The sequence below is a fragment of the Mustelus asterias genome, chromosome 20 (assembly GCF_964213995.1).
Source record: "Mustelus asterias chromosome 20, sMusAst1.hap1.1, whole genome shotgun sequence".
Taxonomy (NCBI): Eukaryota; Metazoa; Chordata; class Chondrichthyes; order Carcharhiniformes; family Triakidae; genus Mustelus; species Mustelus asterias.
In genome coordinates, this window is record NC_135820.1 from 74,590,423 (window position 1) to 74,611,376 (window position 20,954).

Here is a 20,954-nt window from a genome sequence, read left to right on the forward strand (position 1 = left end):
AACTTACATTTATATAGCACCTGTAGCGTACCGGTAGTAAAATGTCCCAAGAAGTTTCACAGATGAGTCACAGAAAACTAGCATGCGGGTACAGCAGATAATAAAGAAAGTGAATGGAATGTTGGCATTTATAGCTAAAGGAATAGAATATAAAAGTAAGGAAGTATTGTTGCAACTATACAAGGCATTGGTGAGGCCGCACCTGGAGTATTGTGCACAGTTTTGGTCCCCTTATTTGAGGAAAGATGTAGTGGCATTGGAGGCAGTTCAGAGGAGGTTCACTAGATTGATTCCGGGGATGAGGGGTTTGTCGTATGAAGAGAGATTGAACAGTTTAGGCCGATACTCTCTGGAATTTAGAAGAATGAGGGGAGATCAAATTGAGGTATTCAAGATGATTAAAGGCTATGGATAAAGTAGACGGGGAGCGGATGCTTCCTCTTGTGGGGCATTCTAGAACGAGAGGTCATAGTCTTAGGATAAGGGGTAGCAAATTTAAAAGAGAGTTGAGGAGAAACTACTTCTCCCAAAGGGTTGTGAATCTGTGGAATTCGCTGCCCCAAAGTGCGGTGGATGCTGGGACAGTGAGTAAATTTAAGGAGGAGTGAGACAGATTTTTAATCGGGAATGGGGTTGAAGAGGAGAAGGCAGGGAAACTGGGGATGAGGAGCATATCAGCCATGATCGAATGGCGGAGCAGACTCGATGGGCCGAATGGCCTAATTCTGCCTCTATATCTTATGAACTTATGAAGGAGCTGAACATATAAAATCTGATGCTGAGACAAGAAGAGATAAAAGGACCAAGATGACGATGGAAAGTGTGGTCGAAGAGGTAGGTAAGCAAGGATGTAGGAAGACAATCTGCAGTCGCTGGGGTCGTGGAGAACAATTGAGGTGAAATTGTCCCTGATCGGCCTCTCTTGGTCAGAGCTAGGTGCAGAACACTTTGTATTGGTTCGTGTGTTGTGGGTGCTGCTGGCTAGGCCAGGATTGTCCATCTCCAAGTGTCTTTGAGAAGGTGGTGGCGAGCAGCCTTCTTGAACCGCTGCAGTCCGTGTGGTGTAGCCATTCCCACATTGCTGGAAACTCGGCTCCTGAACTCATTCCAGCTGTTATCCAAAAGAGCTGAACTCCAGAGGTGAGGTGAGAGTGACCATCCTCGACACCAATCAGAGAATCCCAATAGTGCAGGAGGCCATTCGGCCCATCGAGTCTACACCAACCCCCTGAAAGAGCGTCTCACCCAGGCCCTCTCCCCCGCCCGATAACTGTAACCCCACACATTTACCATGGCTAATCCATCTAACCGACACATCCTGGGACTGTGGGTGGAAACCGGAGGAAACCCACGCAAATAGGGGGAGAACGTGCAAACTTTGCACAGTGGCCCTAGGCCAAAATTGAACCCAGGCCCCTGGCACTGTGAGGCAGCAGTGCTAACCATTGTGCCACCGTGCCACCCCCAAGGCAGCATTGGACCGAGTGCGGCAACAAGGAGCACTAGAAAATCTGGAGTCAATGGGAAGCAGGGGAAAATCTCTCCACTGGTTAGGAGTCATACCTGACACAAAGGAAGATGGATACGGTGCTGAACATGTCAATCAACAATCATCAGCAAACATCCCCATTTCTGACCTATGATGGAGGTAGGTTATTGATGAAGCAGCTGAAGATGGCTGGGCCTTAGACACTATCCCGAGGAACTCCTGCAGCCTTGTCCTAGGACTGAGCTGATTGGCCTCCAACCATATGCCTGTGTGCCAGGTATGACTCCATCCAGTGGAGAGTTCTCCTCCTCAATTTTACCAGGGTTCCTTGAGGCCACACATGGTCAAAAGCTGCCCCCCTGATGTCAAGGGCACTCAGCGACATCTCTGGAATTCACCTGTTTTGTCCATGTTTGGATCAAAGCTGTAAAGAGGCCAGAAGCCATGTAGTCCAAGCAGAAAGCAAACTGAGCATGCGAACAGGTTAGAATCATAGAATCCCTACAGTGCAGAAGGAGGCCATTTGGCCCATCGAGTCTGCACTGACCACAATCCCACCCAGAACCACTATCCCCATGCATTTACCTTAGCCAGTCCCCCTGACACTAAGGGGCAATTTTAGCATGGGCCAATGCACCTATCTTGCACATCTTTGGATTGTGGGAGGAAACCGGAGCACCCGGAGGAAACTCGCGCAGACACGGGGAGAACATGCAGACTCCACACAGACAGTGACCCGAGGCTGGAATCGAACCCGGGTCTCTGGCGCTGTGAGGCGGCAGTGCTAACCACTGCGCCACCGTGAATAATTGCCACTTGGTAGCACCATCTACAATATACTTTCCAGCACATTGCTGATGATTGAGTGTAGGTTGGTGGAATGGTAATTGGCTGGATTGGACTGGTCCTGCCCCGAGTGGACAGGGCAATCTTCCACTTCCTATTTTAACTGTCGCACAAATTCAGAGATTCACCTCTCACCGTTGTGAGTCCAAGGCTTCCCAGTGGCAGCAGAAGTGAATGAGATCGAGAGAAAAAGTACTCAAGCCCTTCACTGATAAAAGTTATGAACAAGATGGTGTAGCATCCACTAACGAGGTGACCCACCCTGTAACGATGTGAGGTCGGAGCGGCATGAGACTCAAAAATCAACACCAAACAAAAAATACAATTGCTTTTAATTGAAAATTGACAAATATACAATCAGTACATACACACGAGAACTCAAATGTAGTGTTTGTGCTGTTCAACTTTATCAAACATATTTACATCAACTGGTCATTCTGTATCAGAGACACAGTCCTGTACAAAACCACAAGAGAACGAACAACTGCCGCAGGAGAGAGAGAGAGAGAGAGAGATCGGCCAGTCCTGTTACTCTGTGTATTTCAGCTTTCTTACAGTACAGGTTTAGTGGGAAATGGGGGCTCGTTAACAGGTACTGAAGGCACAGCAACGGATGGTTATTGAATTGTCTCATTAGCCGCAGTCGGTCATTACTGGGTGACTGCAGGTCCAGGCAAAGCTTCACAGCAACGAGAATCGTCTCCGCGTTTTATTTGGCAACTTAGGATGGACGCACTGAACCCTTAACAGTTGGTCCGGTGTTTAGCAGAGTGTACGCTTTGTGGAGGGGGCCACGCGAGGCATCAACTGTGTGGTCTCAATGCTTCCGCCAATGAGTCAGACAGATGCCCTCCAAGCCGTGGCTCCCGTGTTGTCCGCAAGTACAAGGGGGCATGCGGGGGGCACACGGGGGGGGGGGGCACACCACCCTTCCTCCACATAGAGAGGGCTCAGTCTAACACTGCCGGGTAAAACAAAATACATACACTGACTTTAGGGGCAACATATATATATATATAATACAGTCTTTTACCAGACAACAGTGCGGAGTTTGAAATCTAACCCTCCCGGTACCACGCTCTCCCACTTCCATCCCACGCTACAAGTCAGTCAGGAACAACGGGGTTCCCTCTGTAAACACTGAAGAGGTATTAAAGGTAATCAAGTATCGAGTGGTGCACCCGGCTTCTTAGAATAGCCACACTGAACTTCCACTGCAATAGTCAGTTCTCGATCAATCCTACTTCCGGGTAAGAGGAAGAAGGCAATAAAGGGAAGACGCAGCTCAGTCCAGACTCCATTGTTGACCCTAATGCATTCCTCAAAAGCACCATTAAGAAAAAAAAAACACACAATCCTTCAGTTTTGTACAGTGCTGGGATTAGGCTTGGAGCTTTTTGGTTCATCCAAAGAATCCTACAGATTCATCCCACAAAGGTGAGTCTTTACAGATTGGGCGAGAGGCTCACTATTCTACCCAGTTTGGAGCAAATCACCACCGGATTCTTGCCAGGGACATTATTCTCCTTCCCCACCACCCCACAATTGGTCCCCAGTTTTGGGGAAAGGTTAATTCTCTTCCCCCCGCCCCCCCACAAAAAATCAACCAACTATCAGCACGGCATTATTGCTACACCCTTTCACAGGGCTGACAGTGCAGGAATAGATCAGAATCTACATGGGTTTAATGGCATCGCTGACCAGGCTTCTAATGCTCTCCACAGCCCCTCCCGCAAGATAGCTCATCTCCAGTCTCGGATCCGAGGTAATCCTAGGTTTTTTTTCTTGCCGTTATTGCGGTCAACAACCTCTGGCTGTGAGTAAGCCGATTCTTCGGGAAGAGTCCAGTGCGCACTCCCGCGATGTTGGTAAGGCCCATGGTGAACAGGTGGAGGAGGGGGTTGGAGGAGCAGCGTTCCCCAGGCTGGGCTGACCCTGGCCAAAGACACAGTGTCACAAACACTGGGCGACGAGAGGACACCACCTTCACACGCACTCCTCCCTTTTGAAGCCCAAGGCACTACCCTCAGTTGGGAAACCTCTCGCCCGGTTTTCTGGGCACCCTTGACCAAACCACCCCGAAGGGGAAGGGTGCAGAAGTTTAAAGTCACGGTCCAGTTCACAAAGAAGGCACACGCAATGTAACCTTTGTCTTCTCAAAAAAAAATACATTTTTTTTCTTTTTACAAACTGTAAGAATTTCTACAAATCTGTGTCCGTGTCCTCCCTGTAACTGTCAGGGACCAGCTGGTCAGTCAGCGGTCCTGGGGTGCTGTTGTAGGTCACACTGAAATTGGAGTTGAACCACGGGTGATCCAAGATCTCGCTGGCCGTTAATCTCTCTGACGGGTTTTGCCGCAGGATGCATCGGATGAGGCACTTGGCTTTGGGGGGAATGTTGTCCGGGACGGTGTAGAACCCTCGCCGGATCTTGCTGAAGAGGGCAGCTGGTTCGCTGTCCTGGAAAGGGTAACGGCCCACCAGCATGGTGTACAGAACCACGCCCAGGCTCCAGACATCGGCAGCTTTCCCAGAGTACGAGAGTTTGGTGTTAAGGATCTCCGGCCCCACGTATGCCGGGCAGCCGTGCTTATCCATCAGGGAATCATCGTCTCCTTTCAGGACGCAGGCATCTTCCAGATTTTCGAGTCTCAGTTTGCTTCTGGAAGAGAAGAAGACGCTGTTTAGAACTTTCGAACGTTAGTTTAAGGCAGCTCAGAACTCACGCTAAACAACAACTGCTCAAACTGAAGCAAGGCATTGATTTTCAATTTTGTTTTTATTTGTTCATGGGGTGTGGGCGTCGCTGGCTGGGCCGACATTTATTGCCCATTCCTGAGGGCATTTGAGAGTCAACCACATTGCTGTGGCTCTGGAGTCACATGTAGGCCAGACCGGGTAAGGACAGCAGATTTCCTTCCCTAAAGGACATTAGCGAACCAGATGGGTTTTTACAACAATCGACAATGGTTTCATGATCATATTTAGACTTTTAAATTACAGATTTTTAAAATTGAATTCAAATTTCATCATCTGTCGGGGTGGGATTCGAACCCGGGTCCCCAGAGCATGGGTCTCTGGATTACTAGTCCAATGGCAATAAGACTACGCCACCGCCTCCCTCCTGGGTGGCACAGTGGTTAGCACTGCTGCCTCACAGCGCCAGGGACCTGGGTTCAATTCCCGGCTTGGGTCACTGCCTGTGTGGAGTTTGCACGTTCTCCCCGTGTCTGCATGGGTTTCTTCCGGGTGCTCCAGTTTTCTCTCACAGTCCAAAGATGTGCTAGTTAGGTGCGTTGGCCATGCTAAATTCTCCCTCAATGTACCCAACAGGCGCTGGAGTGTGGCAACTAGGGGATTCTTACAGTAACTTCATTGCAGTGTTAATGTCAGCCTACTCATGACACTAATAAGTAAACTTTAAACTCCTTTAGAGAGCTGTTGCAAGCAAATGGTCATGTTTAATTCTTCTTAGAACTTAGAGAAAGACATTTTAAAAGTTAGAGTAATTACCTGAATGCTTCGGGTTAGGTGGATTGGCCGTGCTAAATTGCCCCTTGTCAGGGGAACTAGCTAGGGTAAATGCATGGGGTTATGGGGATAGGGCTTGGAAGGGATTGTGGTCGGTGCAGACTCGATGGGCAGAATGACCTTCTTCTGCGCTGTAGGATTCTATGATTCTAAAGATCTCACATACAGCAGTATGATAACAGTGGATATTCCTTTGAGGTGATGATGATCAAGGGATGGATATTGGTCGGGATACCGAGAGTGAATTCCCCACAGTGTAGTGTCATGTGCATGCAGAGAGAAGTTAGGCTAGCGCGTCCATTCTCACTGCGGCAGAGAGGATGGATGCACACGCCAGCTCCGAGCCTCCACAACCACCCACACCCCGCTCCCTCCCCCCCGACAACCCGTCACCTCAAACACCCACCTCTGCCTGTTGGTGAAGACAAACTTCCTGAGCTTGAGGTCACGGAGCACGATGCCGTGTTCGTGACAGTGAGCCACCGCCTGCACCATCTGCCTGAACAGGGCGGCAGCCTCTTCCTCGCGCAGCCTCTTACACGTGCGCACGTACGAGTGCATGTCGCCGTGGCCCCGCGGGAAAAGCACGTAGGCCTTGCGGTCCCCGGCGATGACCTCGGCCATCTGCCCCACGTGGGGGTGAGGGGGGAGGCGGGCGTAGGGAGCAATCACCTCGCTGTAGCGTTTCATCGCAAACACCTGCAACAGAGAGAGGAATGCGGGTGAGGACAGCAGCAACAACCTCCACTTAAACCTTCCCGGAGCTCCTCACGGCAGCGTAGATCTGATGGACGATTAACCGCGAGTCACGTATATCCGAATAGGTGAGCCAAAGGCGTGGTCAAATGGGTTGGTTTCAAAAGTGCATCTTAAAGATGGAAAGATTTAGAGAGGGAATTCTAGGGTCTAAGGCCCAGGCAGCCGAAGGTACAGTCACCAGCGATGAAGGTACACACACCATCACCTCCACATCCTGCATCGGGCAGGATGGTGGCATTGTGGTAATGTCACTGGACTAGCAATCCAGAGGAGCAGGCTCTTGCTTTGGAGACAAGGGTTCAAATCCCACCATGGCAGCTAGTCTCACTCAGACGTTTCATCATTCTGTCTAATGGTGACCATGAAAACTATTCTCGATTGTTGTGGAAACCCACCTGGTTCCCCTTTAGGGGAGGAAATCTGCCATCCTTACTGGGCAAGGCCTGCGTGTGACCCCAGACCCACAGCAAAATGGCTGACTCTCAACTGAAATGGCCGAGCAAGCCACTCAGTTGGTTTTTTATTCATTCGTGGGACATGGGCATCACTGGCTCAGCCGGCAATTATTGCCCATCCCTAGTTGCCCTTGAGAAGTCGGTGGTGAGCGCTCTTGAAACGCTGCAATGTGCAACTGAGTGGCTTGCGAGGCCAATTCAGGAAGCAGTTGAGAGTCAACCACATTGCTGTGGCTCTGGAGTCACATGTAGGCCAGACCGGGTAAGGACGGCAGATTTCCTTCCCTAAAAGGACATGAGTGAACCAGATGGGTTTTCCTCGACAATCGACAATGGTTTCATGGTCATCGGTAGATTCTTAATTCCAGATATTTTTTATTGAATTCAAATTCCACCATCTGCCGTGGCGGGATTCGAACCCACGTCCCCAGAACATTAGCTGAGTTTCTGGATTAATAGTCCAACAATAAATATCACTAGGCTATCGCCTCCCCTAAAGTTCAAAGGCAATTAGCGATGGACAACGAGTGCTGCCCCAGCCAACGACGTTCACATCCCAGAGTGACAAAAACTGGCACCAAATCACACAGAGAAGGACAGATGGGGAAACGACTACCCAGTTTTTGGAAACCGATTGCAAAAGGTCAGCTCCTGTGCTTGTCATTTCCTAGTGAAACGCAGTCTCCCCCCTCCCGGCAGCAGCAGCAGGGTTAGTGCCACATGGTACATATGAATGATTGAGATCTTCACTGCCTGGTAAATGTGGGCAGAAGCTGTACATCAAATGGGCAGCATGGTGGCACAGTGGTTAGCACAGCTGCTTCACAGCACCAGGGACCCAGATTCGAACCCCGGCTTGGGTCACTGTCTGTGCGGAGTTTGCACGTTCTCCCCGTGTCTTTCCTCCGGGTGCTCCGGTTTCCTCCCACACTCCAAAGATGTGCGGGTTAGGTGGATCGGCCATGCTAAATTGCCCCTGAGTGTCCCAAGATGTGAGGTTAGGGTGGAATAGTTATGGGATAGGGCAGGGTGGGTGGGTCTGGGTAAGACACTCTGGCAAAAAGTGGGTGCAGACCCGATGGGCCGAATGGCCTCCTTCTGCACTTTGGGGATTCTATGAAATAGTCCCAATCGTGTGCACTTCCCCCCCAGGAAGTGTTCTCACCAGAGAACACCGTAGATCGCGGAGAAAACTAATCCGTTCTCCCAAAACGGGAAGAACTTGGAAAAACGGGAGAGGGAAAAGCAGCAGGCGGGAGATCGCCCTGGGTGGTACGGCTGCACTTACTGAAAGGTGGAGACATGTAACAGCAGAGGATCTGTTTATTCTATCACACCACGGGGTCACAGGAAATTACCATTTACAAGAAATACTCGTGTCAGTAATTGCGCTGTGGTTAGTGGTTGGAAGCTGTTTCTGAAAGGTTGGGTTGGGTTCAGGAGAGAGAAATCAGCACAGTTCAGAGACTTGCACATCCTCTTCCCAAAACTCTCGTACAGTCCAGGGTCCTGCAGCCAAATGTCCCTCCCTTTGTGCGTGGCCTGAGACACTGAGGGCAGGAACGGGACTGGGTGTTTGGTACTTGGGGCAGCGTACAAAAATACCGTCACAGTTATCCAGAAAGTAACCACTTCCCACTAACATTGCCCACCCTACCTTGCAGATGTACTCCAGTTCCGTGTGGGTGTGGATGGCTCTGTAACAATTATTCGCCTCCGTGGGGTTGAGCAGGAGATAGGGTCCAATGCGGGACACGCTGTTGTCGTCATCAGAAGAGGAGGGTGTTGGGGACGGGGAGCCAAGGCATGGCGACAGGGCGGGTATGGGGAGCTGGCTCAAACGGGCCCGCTTACACTTGGGAAGGTCAGGGTCATCTGCATCATCATAGTCTAACCTCTTCAGCCTGGGAGGAAGCGAGGGCAGCGATCTCTGGGTGTTCACACTCATTAAGGATCTGGGAGAAGGAGAGGAAAGAAGACAGGTTTTACAAATTGGCCCCAAAATTACTTTCAGAGGAACAGGAGGAGACCATTCGGCCCCTTGAGCCTGTTCTGTACCTTTATTCTATCACCTCCACCTTGCATCCAGTATCCCATAACACCTCGACTGATGCAAAACAATCAATCTCAATTGTGGAATTTTCAATTCAGTGCCTCTCCCTCTCTCTCCCCCCGGACATCTTTTTTGGGGAGAGAGTTACGGATTTCCACTATCTTTTGTGTGAAGAATTGTTTCCTATGATCCTTAATGACCTCACTCTCATTCCGTCATTATACCCCTTGTTTCGGATGTCCCACCAACCCCACCCCCAGAGAAAATAAATTAAACCAAATTACTGCGGATGCTGGAATCTGAAACCAAAAAGAAGAAATGCTGGAAAATCCCAGCAGGTCTGGCAGCATCTGTAAGGAGAGAAAAGAGCTGACGTTTCGAGCCCAGATGACCCTTTGTCAAAGCTAAAAGGCAGAGAAAATAATTCTGCCCATTTACCCTCTCAACTCCTTAGATCATTTGCCTCTTCAAGGGAGGTGGCACAGTGGTTAGCACTGCTGCCTCACAGCGCCAGGAACCCGGGTTCAATTCTGGCCTTGGGTCACTGTCTGTGTGGAGTCACCCCGTGGGTTTCCTCCAGGTGCTCTGGTTTCCTCCCATGGCCCAATGATGTGCAGGTTCGGTGCATTGGCCGTGCTAAATTCCCTTTGGGATGCGTAGATAAGAGGGAGTGGAAATCATAGAATCCCTACAGTGCGGAAGGAGGCCATTCGGCCCATCGAGTCTGCACTGACCACCATCCCAACCAGGCCCTATCCCCGTAACCCCACACATTTAGCTTGCTAATGCCCTGACACTCGGGTCAATTTAGCACGGCCAATCCACCTATCCTGCACATCTTTGGGTACCAAAAAAGGAGTGGCACTGAATTGAAAATGCCATAATTGAGTTTTTTGTTAGTGGGGTAAATATGGGCCGAATGGCCTCCTTCTCCACTGTAGGGATTCGATGACTTGACCCTAACTCCATATTTAAACACTGCAAATACATGATTATGCTGTAATCATACAGGTCGGTTACAAGACTTTACCAAGCTCCTAACCAGCCAAAGGAGGTCACAGGTCAAAACTCGGCCACTCACACCACGGCATCTTGTGCCAATGCTGTCACTCCCTCAACCTTTTTTTCTCCTTTAGCACTCCAAGATCTACCTCTTTCAGCAGTCTTTTGGTCATCTGGCCTAATATTTCCTCACCTAGCTTGGTGTTAAATTTTGCTTGACAATCACCTGCGTGAAATAAGTTGCCTTCGGACGGTTTACTGCTAGGTGCTAGATAAATGCCGGTGGTGTTGTTGATGTCACTGCTCTCTCCAACTCCTCCCCCTCCTCACCATAACATGAGCAGGTGTTGACCCAGTTCTTGGCACACACACTGTTGTAGCCCGTCATCACTCAGGAACATTTGGATAGGGGTGTAGACCATTTGGTTCTTCAAGCTTGTTCCGCCATTCCACACGGTCACAGTCTCAGGATACGGGGCAGGCCATTTAGGACCAAGATGAGGAGAAACTTCTCCACTCGGGGGGGGGGGTAGTGAACCTGTGGAATTGTCTACCATGAGGCAAAGTCACTAAATGTATTTAAGAAGGGAATAGTTGAATTTCTAGACTCTGGGAGTGTCAAGGGGAAGGGGAGAGCAGGGGAGCATGGCATTGAGATTGAGGATCAACCATGATCATATTGAATGATGTAGCAGGCTTGAAGGGCCGAATGGCCTACTCCTGCTCCTATTTTCTACATTTCAATGGCTGATCTAATTCCACATAACCGCCTTTGTAACCATATCCCCAAATATCTTTGACTGACAAGAATCCAAAAGGAATTAAAAATTAACAAGTGATCTAATATGCAATTGAAATTTGTGGAACTGTGTCCCAAACTTCTGCTGCCCTCAGTGTGTGTGTCACGATAGCACAGTGGTTAGCACTGCTGCCTCACAGCGCCAGGGACCCGGGTTCGATTCCCGGCTTGGGTCACTATCTCTGTGGAGTTTGTACATTCTCCCTGTGTCCGAGTGCGTTTCCTCCGGGTGCTCCGGTTTCCTCCCACAGTCCAATGATGTGCGGGTTAGGTGGATTGGCCATGCTAAATTGCCTCTTAGTGTCAGGGGGACTCGCTAGGGTAAATACATGGGGTTATGGGGATAGGGCCTGGGTGGGACTGCAGTCAGTGCAGACTTATAGAATCATAGAACCCCTACAATGCAGAAGGAGGCCTTTCGGCCCATCGAGTCTGCACCGACCACAATCCCAGGGATAGGGCCTGGGTGGGATTGTGGTCAGTGACCACAATCCCAGGGATAGGGCCTGGGTGGGATTGTGGTCAGTGCAGACTCGATGGGCCGAATGGTCTCCTTCTGCACTGTAGGATTCTATGATTCGTGAAGGAGTGTTTCCTCATAGAAATGTTTGCCTATCACCCTGACTCGAATATTTAGACTATATTCCATAGAATTAGAATCTCTCCCACTAGCACAAATACTTTCAATTGATTTATCCCATCAGATTGTCTTAATATCAAATGCTTTAACTTTAATTAAATCATCCCATAACTGTCCAAATTCCAGAGAATACATCCCCTGTTTGTGTAACAATTATCCTGATCATTGAAGAGTAAGTTTAACTCCACCCATCTTTGAGCTTGTATTTTGCATTTTTTAAAATGAATATTTTATGGGCTTAAGGGAGTTCCCGTGTAACCATCATCTTTCCCGTTGATAAGGATTGTGAAAGACAGACAGGAAAACAGCCGTGGCTTCCACAAGTTGTTTTGTCCACAATCAGGTGGTTTGGAAATTCCTGGTTTGCACCAGGTATAGGTGTGTGCAGTCTGAAGCCAACGAGCCTCTATGCTACAATGGGGCGAGAATCTCAATTCTGGCAGGCAACATGTCCATAAACTCAAAACCGACCAGAATTCAGGCTGCGAGTTGGCAAGTGAAAATGCCACATTGATACAGGAGGTGGCGCTGGAGAACACTGGTGGCCATGTGATTGTGAGGAACATAGGAATTAGGAGCGGATGTTGGCAATTCAGCCCTTCGAGCCCACTCTGTCATTCAATCAGATCATGGCTGATCTCAGATCCACCTCGCCACCTCTTCCCCATGTCCCTTTAACCCGTTTTGTAATCAGAAATATATCTATCTCCTTCTTGAACCCATTCAATGATTCAGACTCCACCGCGCGATGGGGCAGCGAGTTCCACAAATTCACCACCCTCTGCGAGAAGTAGTTCCTCCTCATCTCGGTTTTAAATCTACCGCCTCTCGACCTATACCCTGTGACCTCTTGTTCTAGATTGTCCCACAAGGGGAAACATTTGGTCTACATTTACTTCATCAGTCCCTTTTAAAGTTTATTTATTAGTGTCACAAGTAAGGCTTACATTAACACTGCAATGAAGTTACTGTGAAATTCCCCGAGTCGCCACAGTCCGGCGCCTGTTCGGATCAATGCACCTAATCAGCACGCCTTTCGGACTGTGGGAGGAAACCGGAGCACCCGGAGGAAACCCACGGGGAGAACGTGCAAACTGCGCACAGACAGTGACCCAAGCTGGGAATTGAACCTGGGTCCCTGGCGCTGTGAGGCAGCAGTGCTACCCACCGTGCCGCCCCTATAGTACTTTATAAACCTCAATCAGATCCCTTCTCATCCTTCTAAACTGATCTAGGGCGATACAACAACACAACTCCAGAGCTACATCCAGTCACCAACAACCCCCTCTAACACACCCCCCACAACAGACGGTACCAAGACACCCCTCCAATTCTACCACACACACACACTCTAACACACACACACATCTTGTCCCACCCCCATCCTTCAATCTGGGTCCATTGCTTCATCAACCCTCCTGCAGTACCAATGGCTAAGTGTAAGGCAGCACACTCACACCGCTGAGGGTAAGGCAGCACACTCACACCGCTGAGGGTAAGGCAGCACACTCACACCGCTGAGGGTAAGGCAGCACACTCACACCGCTGAGGGTAAGGCAGCACACTCACACCGCTGAGGGTAAGGCAGCACACTCACACCGCTGAGGGTAAGGCAGCACACTCACACCGCTGAGGGTAAGGCAGCACACTCACACCGCTGAGGGTAAGGCAGCACACTCACACCGCTGAGGGTAAGGCAGCACACTCACACCGCTGAGGGTAAGGCAGCACACTCACACCGCTGAGGGTAAGGCAGCACACTCACACCGCTGAGGGTAAGGCAGCACACTCACACCGCTGAGTGTAAGGCAGCACACTCACACCGCTGAGTGTAAGGCAGCACACTCACACCGCTGAGTGTAAGGCAGCACACTCACACCGCTGAGTGTAAGGCAGCACACTCACACCGCTGAGGGTAAGGCAGCACACTCACACCGCTGAGTGTAAGGCAGCACACTCACATCGCTGAGTGTAAGGCAGCACACTCACACCGCTGAGTGTAAGGCAGCACACTCACATCGCTGAGGGTAAGGCAGCACACTCACACCGCTGAGGGTAAGGCAGCACACTCACACCGCTGAGGGTAAGGCAGCACACTCACACCGCTGAGGGTAAGGCAGCACACTCACACCGCTGAGGGTAAGGCAGCACACTCACACCGCTGAGGGTAAGGCAGCACACTCACACCGCTGAGGGTAAGGCAGCACACTCACACCGCTGAGGGTAAGGCAGCACACTCACACCGCTGAGTGTAAGGCAGCACACTCACACCGCTGAGTGTAAGGCAGCACACTCACACCGCTGAGGGTAAGGCAGCACACTCACACCGCTGAGGGTAAGGCAGCACACTCACACCGCTGAGGGTAAGGCAGCACACTCACACCGCTGAGGGTAAGGCAGCACACTCACACCGCTGAGGGTAAGGCAGCACACTCACACCGCTGAGTGTAAGGCAGCACACTCACACCGCTGAGTGTAAGGCAGCACACTCACACCGCTGACTCTCAGCAGCCTCACGGGTTGGGTGATTCTGGTGAATCACCCTCAGGATGGATTTAGTTAGTCAGGTAACAAAAGAAAATCAATGCCTGGCCAGCCAATCAGATTGCTAATGCTAAGAGCACAAGGATATGCTTCATCTATGAATGACACTGACTGTCTCACTGTTTGGCCTTACACATAACATTTCCATTAATATTTAATCATCTTCCAACCCTTCTGAACAAAATGAAACCCTTTCATTCTCTCAAAAACACGTCACACACCTTTGGGGTGTTTTTTTTTCTCTGAAAAGTGAACTGAGAGCTGGAAGGTATTTTATAGATATGGTTTCGAACCCTCCCTGAGTGTGTGACCTGCCTCACTCTCCAACTCCCCGAGACCTCGCAGCGAATCTAATCCTGACCTCCTGATTATCCCTGCTTTCAACCACTCCAGCTTTGGCAGCCTTGCCCTCTCCTTCCTCCACCTTCCTCTCTGGCCACCTGTCCCCACATCTCCTTGGGTCACTTTAGTGTCTCATTTTTGCCTAATAATAATAATTATGCCCCTGGGTGCTACATAAATGCAGAGGAGTGAGGCAGTTTCAGATCACCAGCTATTCCCGGTTGGGGTAGGTGCAAGAATCCATCAGAAAGCTCAGGAAAGGATCAAACAGAGACTGATATAAAGGGTTTGGGAAAAGGAACACACTCGACGTACACATGAATATGAGGGGGGCAGATTGCTTTAAAGGATCACCCCATGCCGACATCAAAAACTCAGCCAATTACAGATCACAAACTTTCACAGATAGGAGGCCCCACATCGACTAATGGGCAACAAGAGAGTGGCGGGGGAGGTGTTGGAGAAAGAGGCAGAGAATAGCCTTTCTTTAGAATGTGTGACAGGAGACCATTCAGCCCCTCAAGCCTATGGTTGGCCTTCAATTACATAATGGCTGATCGATTTCTTAACTCCGTCCACCCCCCCCCTTGGTTCTGTTACCGCACCCCCCCCCATCCCACAACCTGTACCCAAAACCCATCCAGAGAAGACTCGCATTGGCCTCAAAACATTAGCTATCTTCCTCTCTGCCGGACCGGCTGAGGATTTCCAGCATTTTCTGATTTTAATTTCAGATTTTCAACATTTCTGCTTTTAAAATCTACCAATCTCAATTTTACAAGTAGGTGTGGTGCGGGGGGGGGGGGGGGGGGGGTGGAGAAGTAGGGAGCAAGAGAGTGAGTTCTAGATTTCTAGACCCCCTACTGCAAGAAAGTGCTCCCTGCCATGGGACCTGAACATTCTCACTCTCACTTTAAGGTCATGTCCCTTTTGTTCTGGACCACCCCCCCACCTCTCCGAGAAAGTAGTTCTTTACCCTCAAGGTGGTTTATTCAAGTAGACACAGGTAGCAAAAGTTGTCTTTTGTACACCAAATATTCTGGAGGTGAATTCCTATTATCCAAATAGTTACTACTAAGTCAACAAGAAGGTCAAAACAGACAAAGAAGTGGTTCTTCTCTCTACCTCTACCCAATCAAACACTTCCAAACAGCTCCATGCACCTTAAGGGGGGGGGGGGGGGAGAGAGATTAAAACGGCGCAGAGTTAAGGTACGGAAAATTTCACACATTCTCACACCTTCCCGACTTAACTCTGGCGTTACAGAGGGGAGGGGAACGCCACGCGCGATTCCAATCAACAAAAGAGTTCAAACAAAAACCGAACCAGAACTGCGAAATAAAAACCGTTACAGAGAGGGGTTTGGTGGGGAAGAAAAAGAGTTCATATCGACTTCATTGGTGTTGAAACTCTCAGACAAAGAGCCACTTTTCTGTAACCCGCCCCGCACATATTTCACTTTTTGACCAGTTTGTGTACTTACAATCCCCACAACATTTCTCAACAGAACAGCCCCACAACAACAACAAAATAAGTGGGGCTGGAGAGGGAAAAGTTGGACAAAGTAAAACATTTTTAAAAAGTGAAAAAAACACAGAAAAAAATCAAACATTATTCAAATCATAAAACACGAGGGTTTTTTTTGGTTAAATAAACTTACCCAAGGGGTGGTTTGTTTTACTAAACTGGAGGATTCGCTCAAAGCAGTTTCGATCAGGAATTCCCAGTAACAAAGGAATCCCCGAGGATCCGGGAAGTCTCTCTCTCTCTCTCTTTTCCCCCCTTTTCCTTTCCTATGGAATGAAAGGAAGCAGCGTTTCCAGGACAGATTCTGACCTCTTTTCCTCCCCTTTGGCAGCGGGCACAGGATTTCCCCCACGTGTAGATTTCACAGGAGCCCCGAAATTGACATGAAACCGAAGCTTTGCTACAGTCGCACCTTAGCAACAGAAAGCGCTTTATCTTCCGCCGCCCGTCAACATGCTGCTTGCGGCTGTTAATACAAAGTTCCTGCTCCTTTCCGAGGGGGGACTTGAGAGCGAGGGAGGGGAAAAAAAGTATTCTCTGTAATTCCTCGGAAAAAATAAAGAGTAACACTTAATTCACAAAATCCCAGTCACTGGAAGCAAGACCTCAGTGAATTGTGGAGTCTAAGAAATGTTCTTAGAAGTATCTTCCTCCAGTTCTCTCCATTAGAGTGTTCCCAGCGGATAGAATGTTGCTCTTTCTCTCTCTCCTTCGCCTTTCCCTCTGGTTTTAAGGTGAGCTCCCAGTGAGTAAGTGTGTGTGTCTCTCTCTCCCTAGCCAGTAGATACTATGATGTGAGGCTGCCGTAATCCTGCTGAATTATTACACAGCTCTAACGCTTTCACTCTCACTCTGAACTGGCTGACGATGACAGGGCTGCCTATTGCAACATCTACCCTCCAACACACACAAACTATTGGCGACAGAGCAGAAAGGGGAGGGGAAGAAAAGTACTTGTTTCAAAGACAGCTCCCACCAGATTAGAAGTGGCCGGGCGGTCCAAATATTCTGAGGGGACTTGCACCCACTGCTCCTCCTCCTCCATATGACATAGAAACTAGAAGCAGGAGGAGGCCATTCAGCCCTTCCAGCCTGCTCCGCCATTCATTCTGATCATGGCTGATCATCAAATTCAATATCCTGATCCCCCCCTTCACTCCATCTTCCTTGATCCCTTTAGCCCCAAGAGCTGTATTTAATTTCATAAATAGAATCCCTACAGTGCAGAAGGAGGCCATTCAGCCCATTCAGTCTACACCGATCACAATCCCACCCAGGCCCTATCCCCGTAACCCCATGCATTTACCCTGCTAGTCTCCCTGACACAAAGGGGTAATTTAGCATAGCCAATCCACCTAACTAGCACGTCTTTCGGACTGTGGGGGGGGGGGGGGGACTGGAGCACCTGGAGGAAATATTCTTGAAATCACGCCTTGGGCGGGATTTTCTGTCCGCATTCACCCCAAAACCGGAAAATCCCACCAGACCTTTGCATGGTCTACGTCCCCGCCCGCTCCAATACCCGTGGCGGGCGGGACAGGAACATTCCGCCCAGCGTTTTAGCTCCAACTACGTTCTGTGGGAGACACTGGCCTCGTTGTATTATCGCTAGAAAATTAATCCAAAAACGTAGCTAAAGTTCTGGGGACCCGGGTTCGAATCCCGCCAGGGTAGATGGTGAAATTTAAATTCAATTTTTAAAAAAATCTGGAGTTAAGACTCTACTGATGACCATGAAACCATTGTCGATTGTCGGAAAAACCCATCTGGTTCACTAATGACCTTTAGGGAAGGAAATCTGCTGTCCTTACCTGATCTGGCCTACATGTGACACCTGGGCCATAGCAATGTGCTTGATTCTTAACTGCCCTCTGAAATGGCCTAACCAAGGGCAACTGGGGATGGCAACTAGGGATGGGCAATAAATACTGGCCAGCCAGTGACACACATGTCCTACGAATGAATAAAAAAAATTCAGAAATTTCTTCTCACCTCAGTTCTAAAAGGTTTACCTCAAACTACGACCCCTCGTTCATAGAATCCCTACAGTGCAGAAGGAGACCATTTGGCCCATCGAGTCTGCACCGACCACAATCCCACCCAGGCCCTATTCCCGTAACCGCACCTATTTACCCTGCTAATCCCCCCGACACTAGGGTCAATTTATCATGGCCAATCAACCTAACCCACACATCTTTGGACTGTGGGAGGAAACCAGAGCACCTGGAGGAAACCCACGGGGAGAACGTGCAAACTCCGCACAGACAGTGACCCAAGGCTGGAATTGAACCTGAGTCCCTGACTCTGAGAGGCAGCAGTGCTAGCCACTGTGTTCCCAGTTCCGGAGTTCCTCCACCATCAGGGACATTGTTTATGAATCTACCCTGTTAGAATTTTATAAGTTTCTATGAGATCCCCTCTCACTCTTATAAACTCCAATGAATACAATCCTAACCAATTTAGTCTCTCGTGCAGTCCTTACATCCAAAATAATCCCTGTTCAAAATAATATTTTCGACTGTGCCCACTACACAGCACCAAGTATTTACACAGCACCTTCAGGCATAGCAGAAGATCCCAAGGTATTTCACAGGAGTGTTACAAAACAAAGTCTGACACCCTGTCAAATAATCGGGACAAATGACCGAAAGCTTGATCAAAGAGGTGGGTTTGAAGGAACACCAGAGAGTGTGGCGGAGAGGTGTAGGGGGGGGAATTGCTGGGCCAGGGGCCTCAGCAACTGAAGGCATGGCCACTAATTACGCAGCGATTAAAATCAGGAATGCTCAGGAGAGCAGAATTAGAGGAGTGTACATTATCACATTTTGGTCATGGGGTGTGAGTATTGTTGTCAAGGCTGGCACTTGTTGCCTGATTGCCCTTGAGAAGGTGACGGTGAGCTACCTGCTTTTGAACTGCGGCAGTGGATGTGGTGTAGGTACACCTACCATGCTGTTAAGGGAGGGAGTTCCAAGATTTTGACCCAGCGACAGTGGAGGAACGACGGTATATTTCCAAGTCAAAATAGTGAATGATCTACAAGGGATCTTCGAGATGGTGGTGTTCCCACGTGTCTGTTGCTCTTGCCCCTATAGGTGGTAGAGGTGGCGGGTTTGGAAAGTGCTGTCTAAGGAACCTTGGTGAGTTCCTGCAGAGCATCCTGTAGATGGTACACACTGTGCGTTGGAGGGAGTGAATGTTTGAGGTGGTGGATGGGGTGTCTGCCAGTCAGCCATCCTGAAGTAGACATAGGGTTGCAGTGCTGGAAGAGGTTTAAAGTAAAGTTTATTTATTCATCACAAGTAAGGCTTACATTAACACTGCAATGAAGTTACTGTGAAAATCCCCTAGTCGCCACACTCCGGCACCTGTTTGGGTCAATGCATCTAACCAGCACGTCTTTCAGACTGTGGGAGGAAACCGGAGCACCCGGAGGAAACCCACGCAGACACGGGGAGAACGTGCAGACTCCACACAGACAGTGACCCAAGCTGGGAATCAAACCCTGGTTTCTGGCGCTGTGAAGCAGCAGTGCTAACCACTGTGCTACCGAGGTAGAGAGCGGTGAGGCCATGGAGGGTTTTATAAACAAAAACATGGAAATCAAATTCAAGACTTTGATAACCAGGGTCCAGTGAAGATCAGCAAGAATGCCCACAATGCCAACCTCTCTGATTGTAATGCTGTGATCAGTGAAGCAGCAGGGTGGCACAGTGGTTAGCACTGCTGCCTCACAGCGCCAGGGACTGGGTTCAATTCCCGGCTTGTTCTCCCTGTGTCTGCGTGGGTTTCCTCTGGATGCTCTGGTTTCGTCCGAAAGACGTGTTGGTTAGGTGAATTGGCCATGCTAAATTCTCCCTCAGTGTACCCGAACAGGCGCCGGAATGTGGCAACTAGGGGATTTTCACAGTAACTTCATTGCAGTGTTAATGTAAGCCTACTTGTGACTCTAATAAGTAGACTTTAACGTTTCTTTTTATTTCAGGTTCCCAACTGTATTTTGCATTTGTTTTAAAGTTCCCATCACTCAGGACTGGCACGGTGGCACACTGGTTAGCACTGCTGCCTCACAGCGCCAGGGACCCCAGTTCAATTCTGGCCTCGGGTCACTCCCTGTGTGGGTTTCCTCTGGGTGCTCCGGTTTCCTCTCACACTCCAAAAATGTGTGGGTTAGGTTGATTGGCCATGCTAAATCAACCCTATGTCAGGGGGATTAGCAGGGTAAATACGTGTGGTAATGGGGATAGGGCCTGGGTGGGATTGTGGTCGGTGCAGACTCGATGGGCCCAATGGCCTCCTTCTGCACTGTGGGGATTTGCTACCTCACAGCGCCAGGGACCCGGGTTCGATTCCGGCCTTGGGACACCGTCTATGTGGAGATTGCAGATTCCCCCTGTGGCTTTCTTTGGGATGCTCCGGTTTCCTCCCACACTCCAGAGATGTGCAGGTTAGGGTGCTAAATTGCCCCTTAGTGTCAAGGGGATTAGTAGGGTAAATACGTGGGGTTACGGGGATAGGACCTGGATGGGATTGTTGGCGGTGCAGACTCGATGGGCCGAATGGCCTCCTTCTGCACTGTAGGGATTCTATGATTCAATGATTGGATTCAAAACCATTATCCCAGAAACTCACTGCTAGCCAGACCAGAATGAAGCTATTGGAATATTTTTACTCTGAGTCTCACATTCCTGGGCAGAGAGAATGGTGTAAAAACCCAGCGCCCATGTGCCCCATGTTATTGATGTCTTTACCTGTACTCTGGATTAATGATTACACCTACAGTTTATTGAGAAATCGTTACAGTTTGCAATCTAATCAGGCTGCATAATAAATGAATGATTCACGATAACAATTGCCCCCTACAATATATGCACGAGTAACATAAAACACTTCTTGCATGTGCACGTCATTGAAATGTAAGACTTGAATATTTATTGGTTATTTATTAAACAACCTCTCCAGCTCCG

The 20,954-nt window shown here is 49.4% G+C and overlaps 1 protein-coding gene across 1 annotated transcript; it reads right to left on the minus strand.

Annotated features, from left to right (window-relative positions):
* Window positions 1–2,650: 2,650 nt before the first annotated feature.
* Window positions 2,651–16,846, minus strand: trib3 (tribbles pseudokinase 3). The gene is made up of 4 exons (XM_078236865.1): window positions 16,121–16,846; window positions 8,738–9,035; window positions 6,273–6,565; window positions 2,651–4,997 (listed from the first exon to the last, which is right to left on the minus strand). Exons 2-4 carry the CDS (start codon window positions 9,026–9,028, stop codon window positions 4,538–4,540), a joined length of 1,044 nt encoding a protein of 347 aa, XP_078092991.1. The 5' UTR covers window positions 9,029–9,035; window positions 16,121–16,846; the 3' UTR covers window positions 2,651–4,537.
* Window positions 16,847–20,954: the final 4,108 nt, after the last annotated feature.

What these genes read in the sequence shown, in the direction of transcription:
- trib3 (XM_078236865.1), bottom strand. Translation starts at nt 9,028, where the DNA reads ATGAGTGTGAACACCCAGAGATCGCTGCCCTCGCTTCCTCCCAGGCTG. An exon ending in AACTGGAGTACATCTGCAAG is followed by an intron (nt 6,566 to 8,737) that starts GTAGGGTGGGCA and finishes TCTCTGTTGCAG; the next exon opens with GTGTTTGCGATGAAACGCTA. An exon ending in GTCTTCACCAACAGGCAGAG is followed by an intron (nt 4,998 to 6,272) that starts GTGGGTGTTTGA and finishes CTTCTCTTCCAG; the next exon opens with AAGCAAACTGAGACTCGAAA.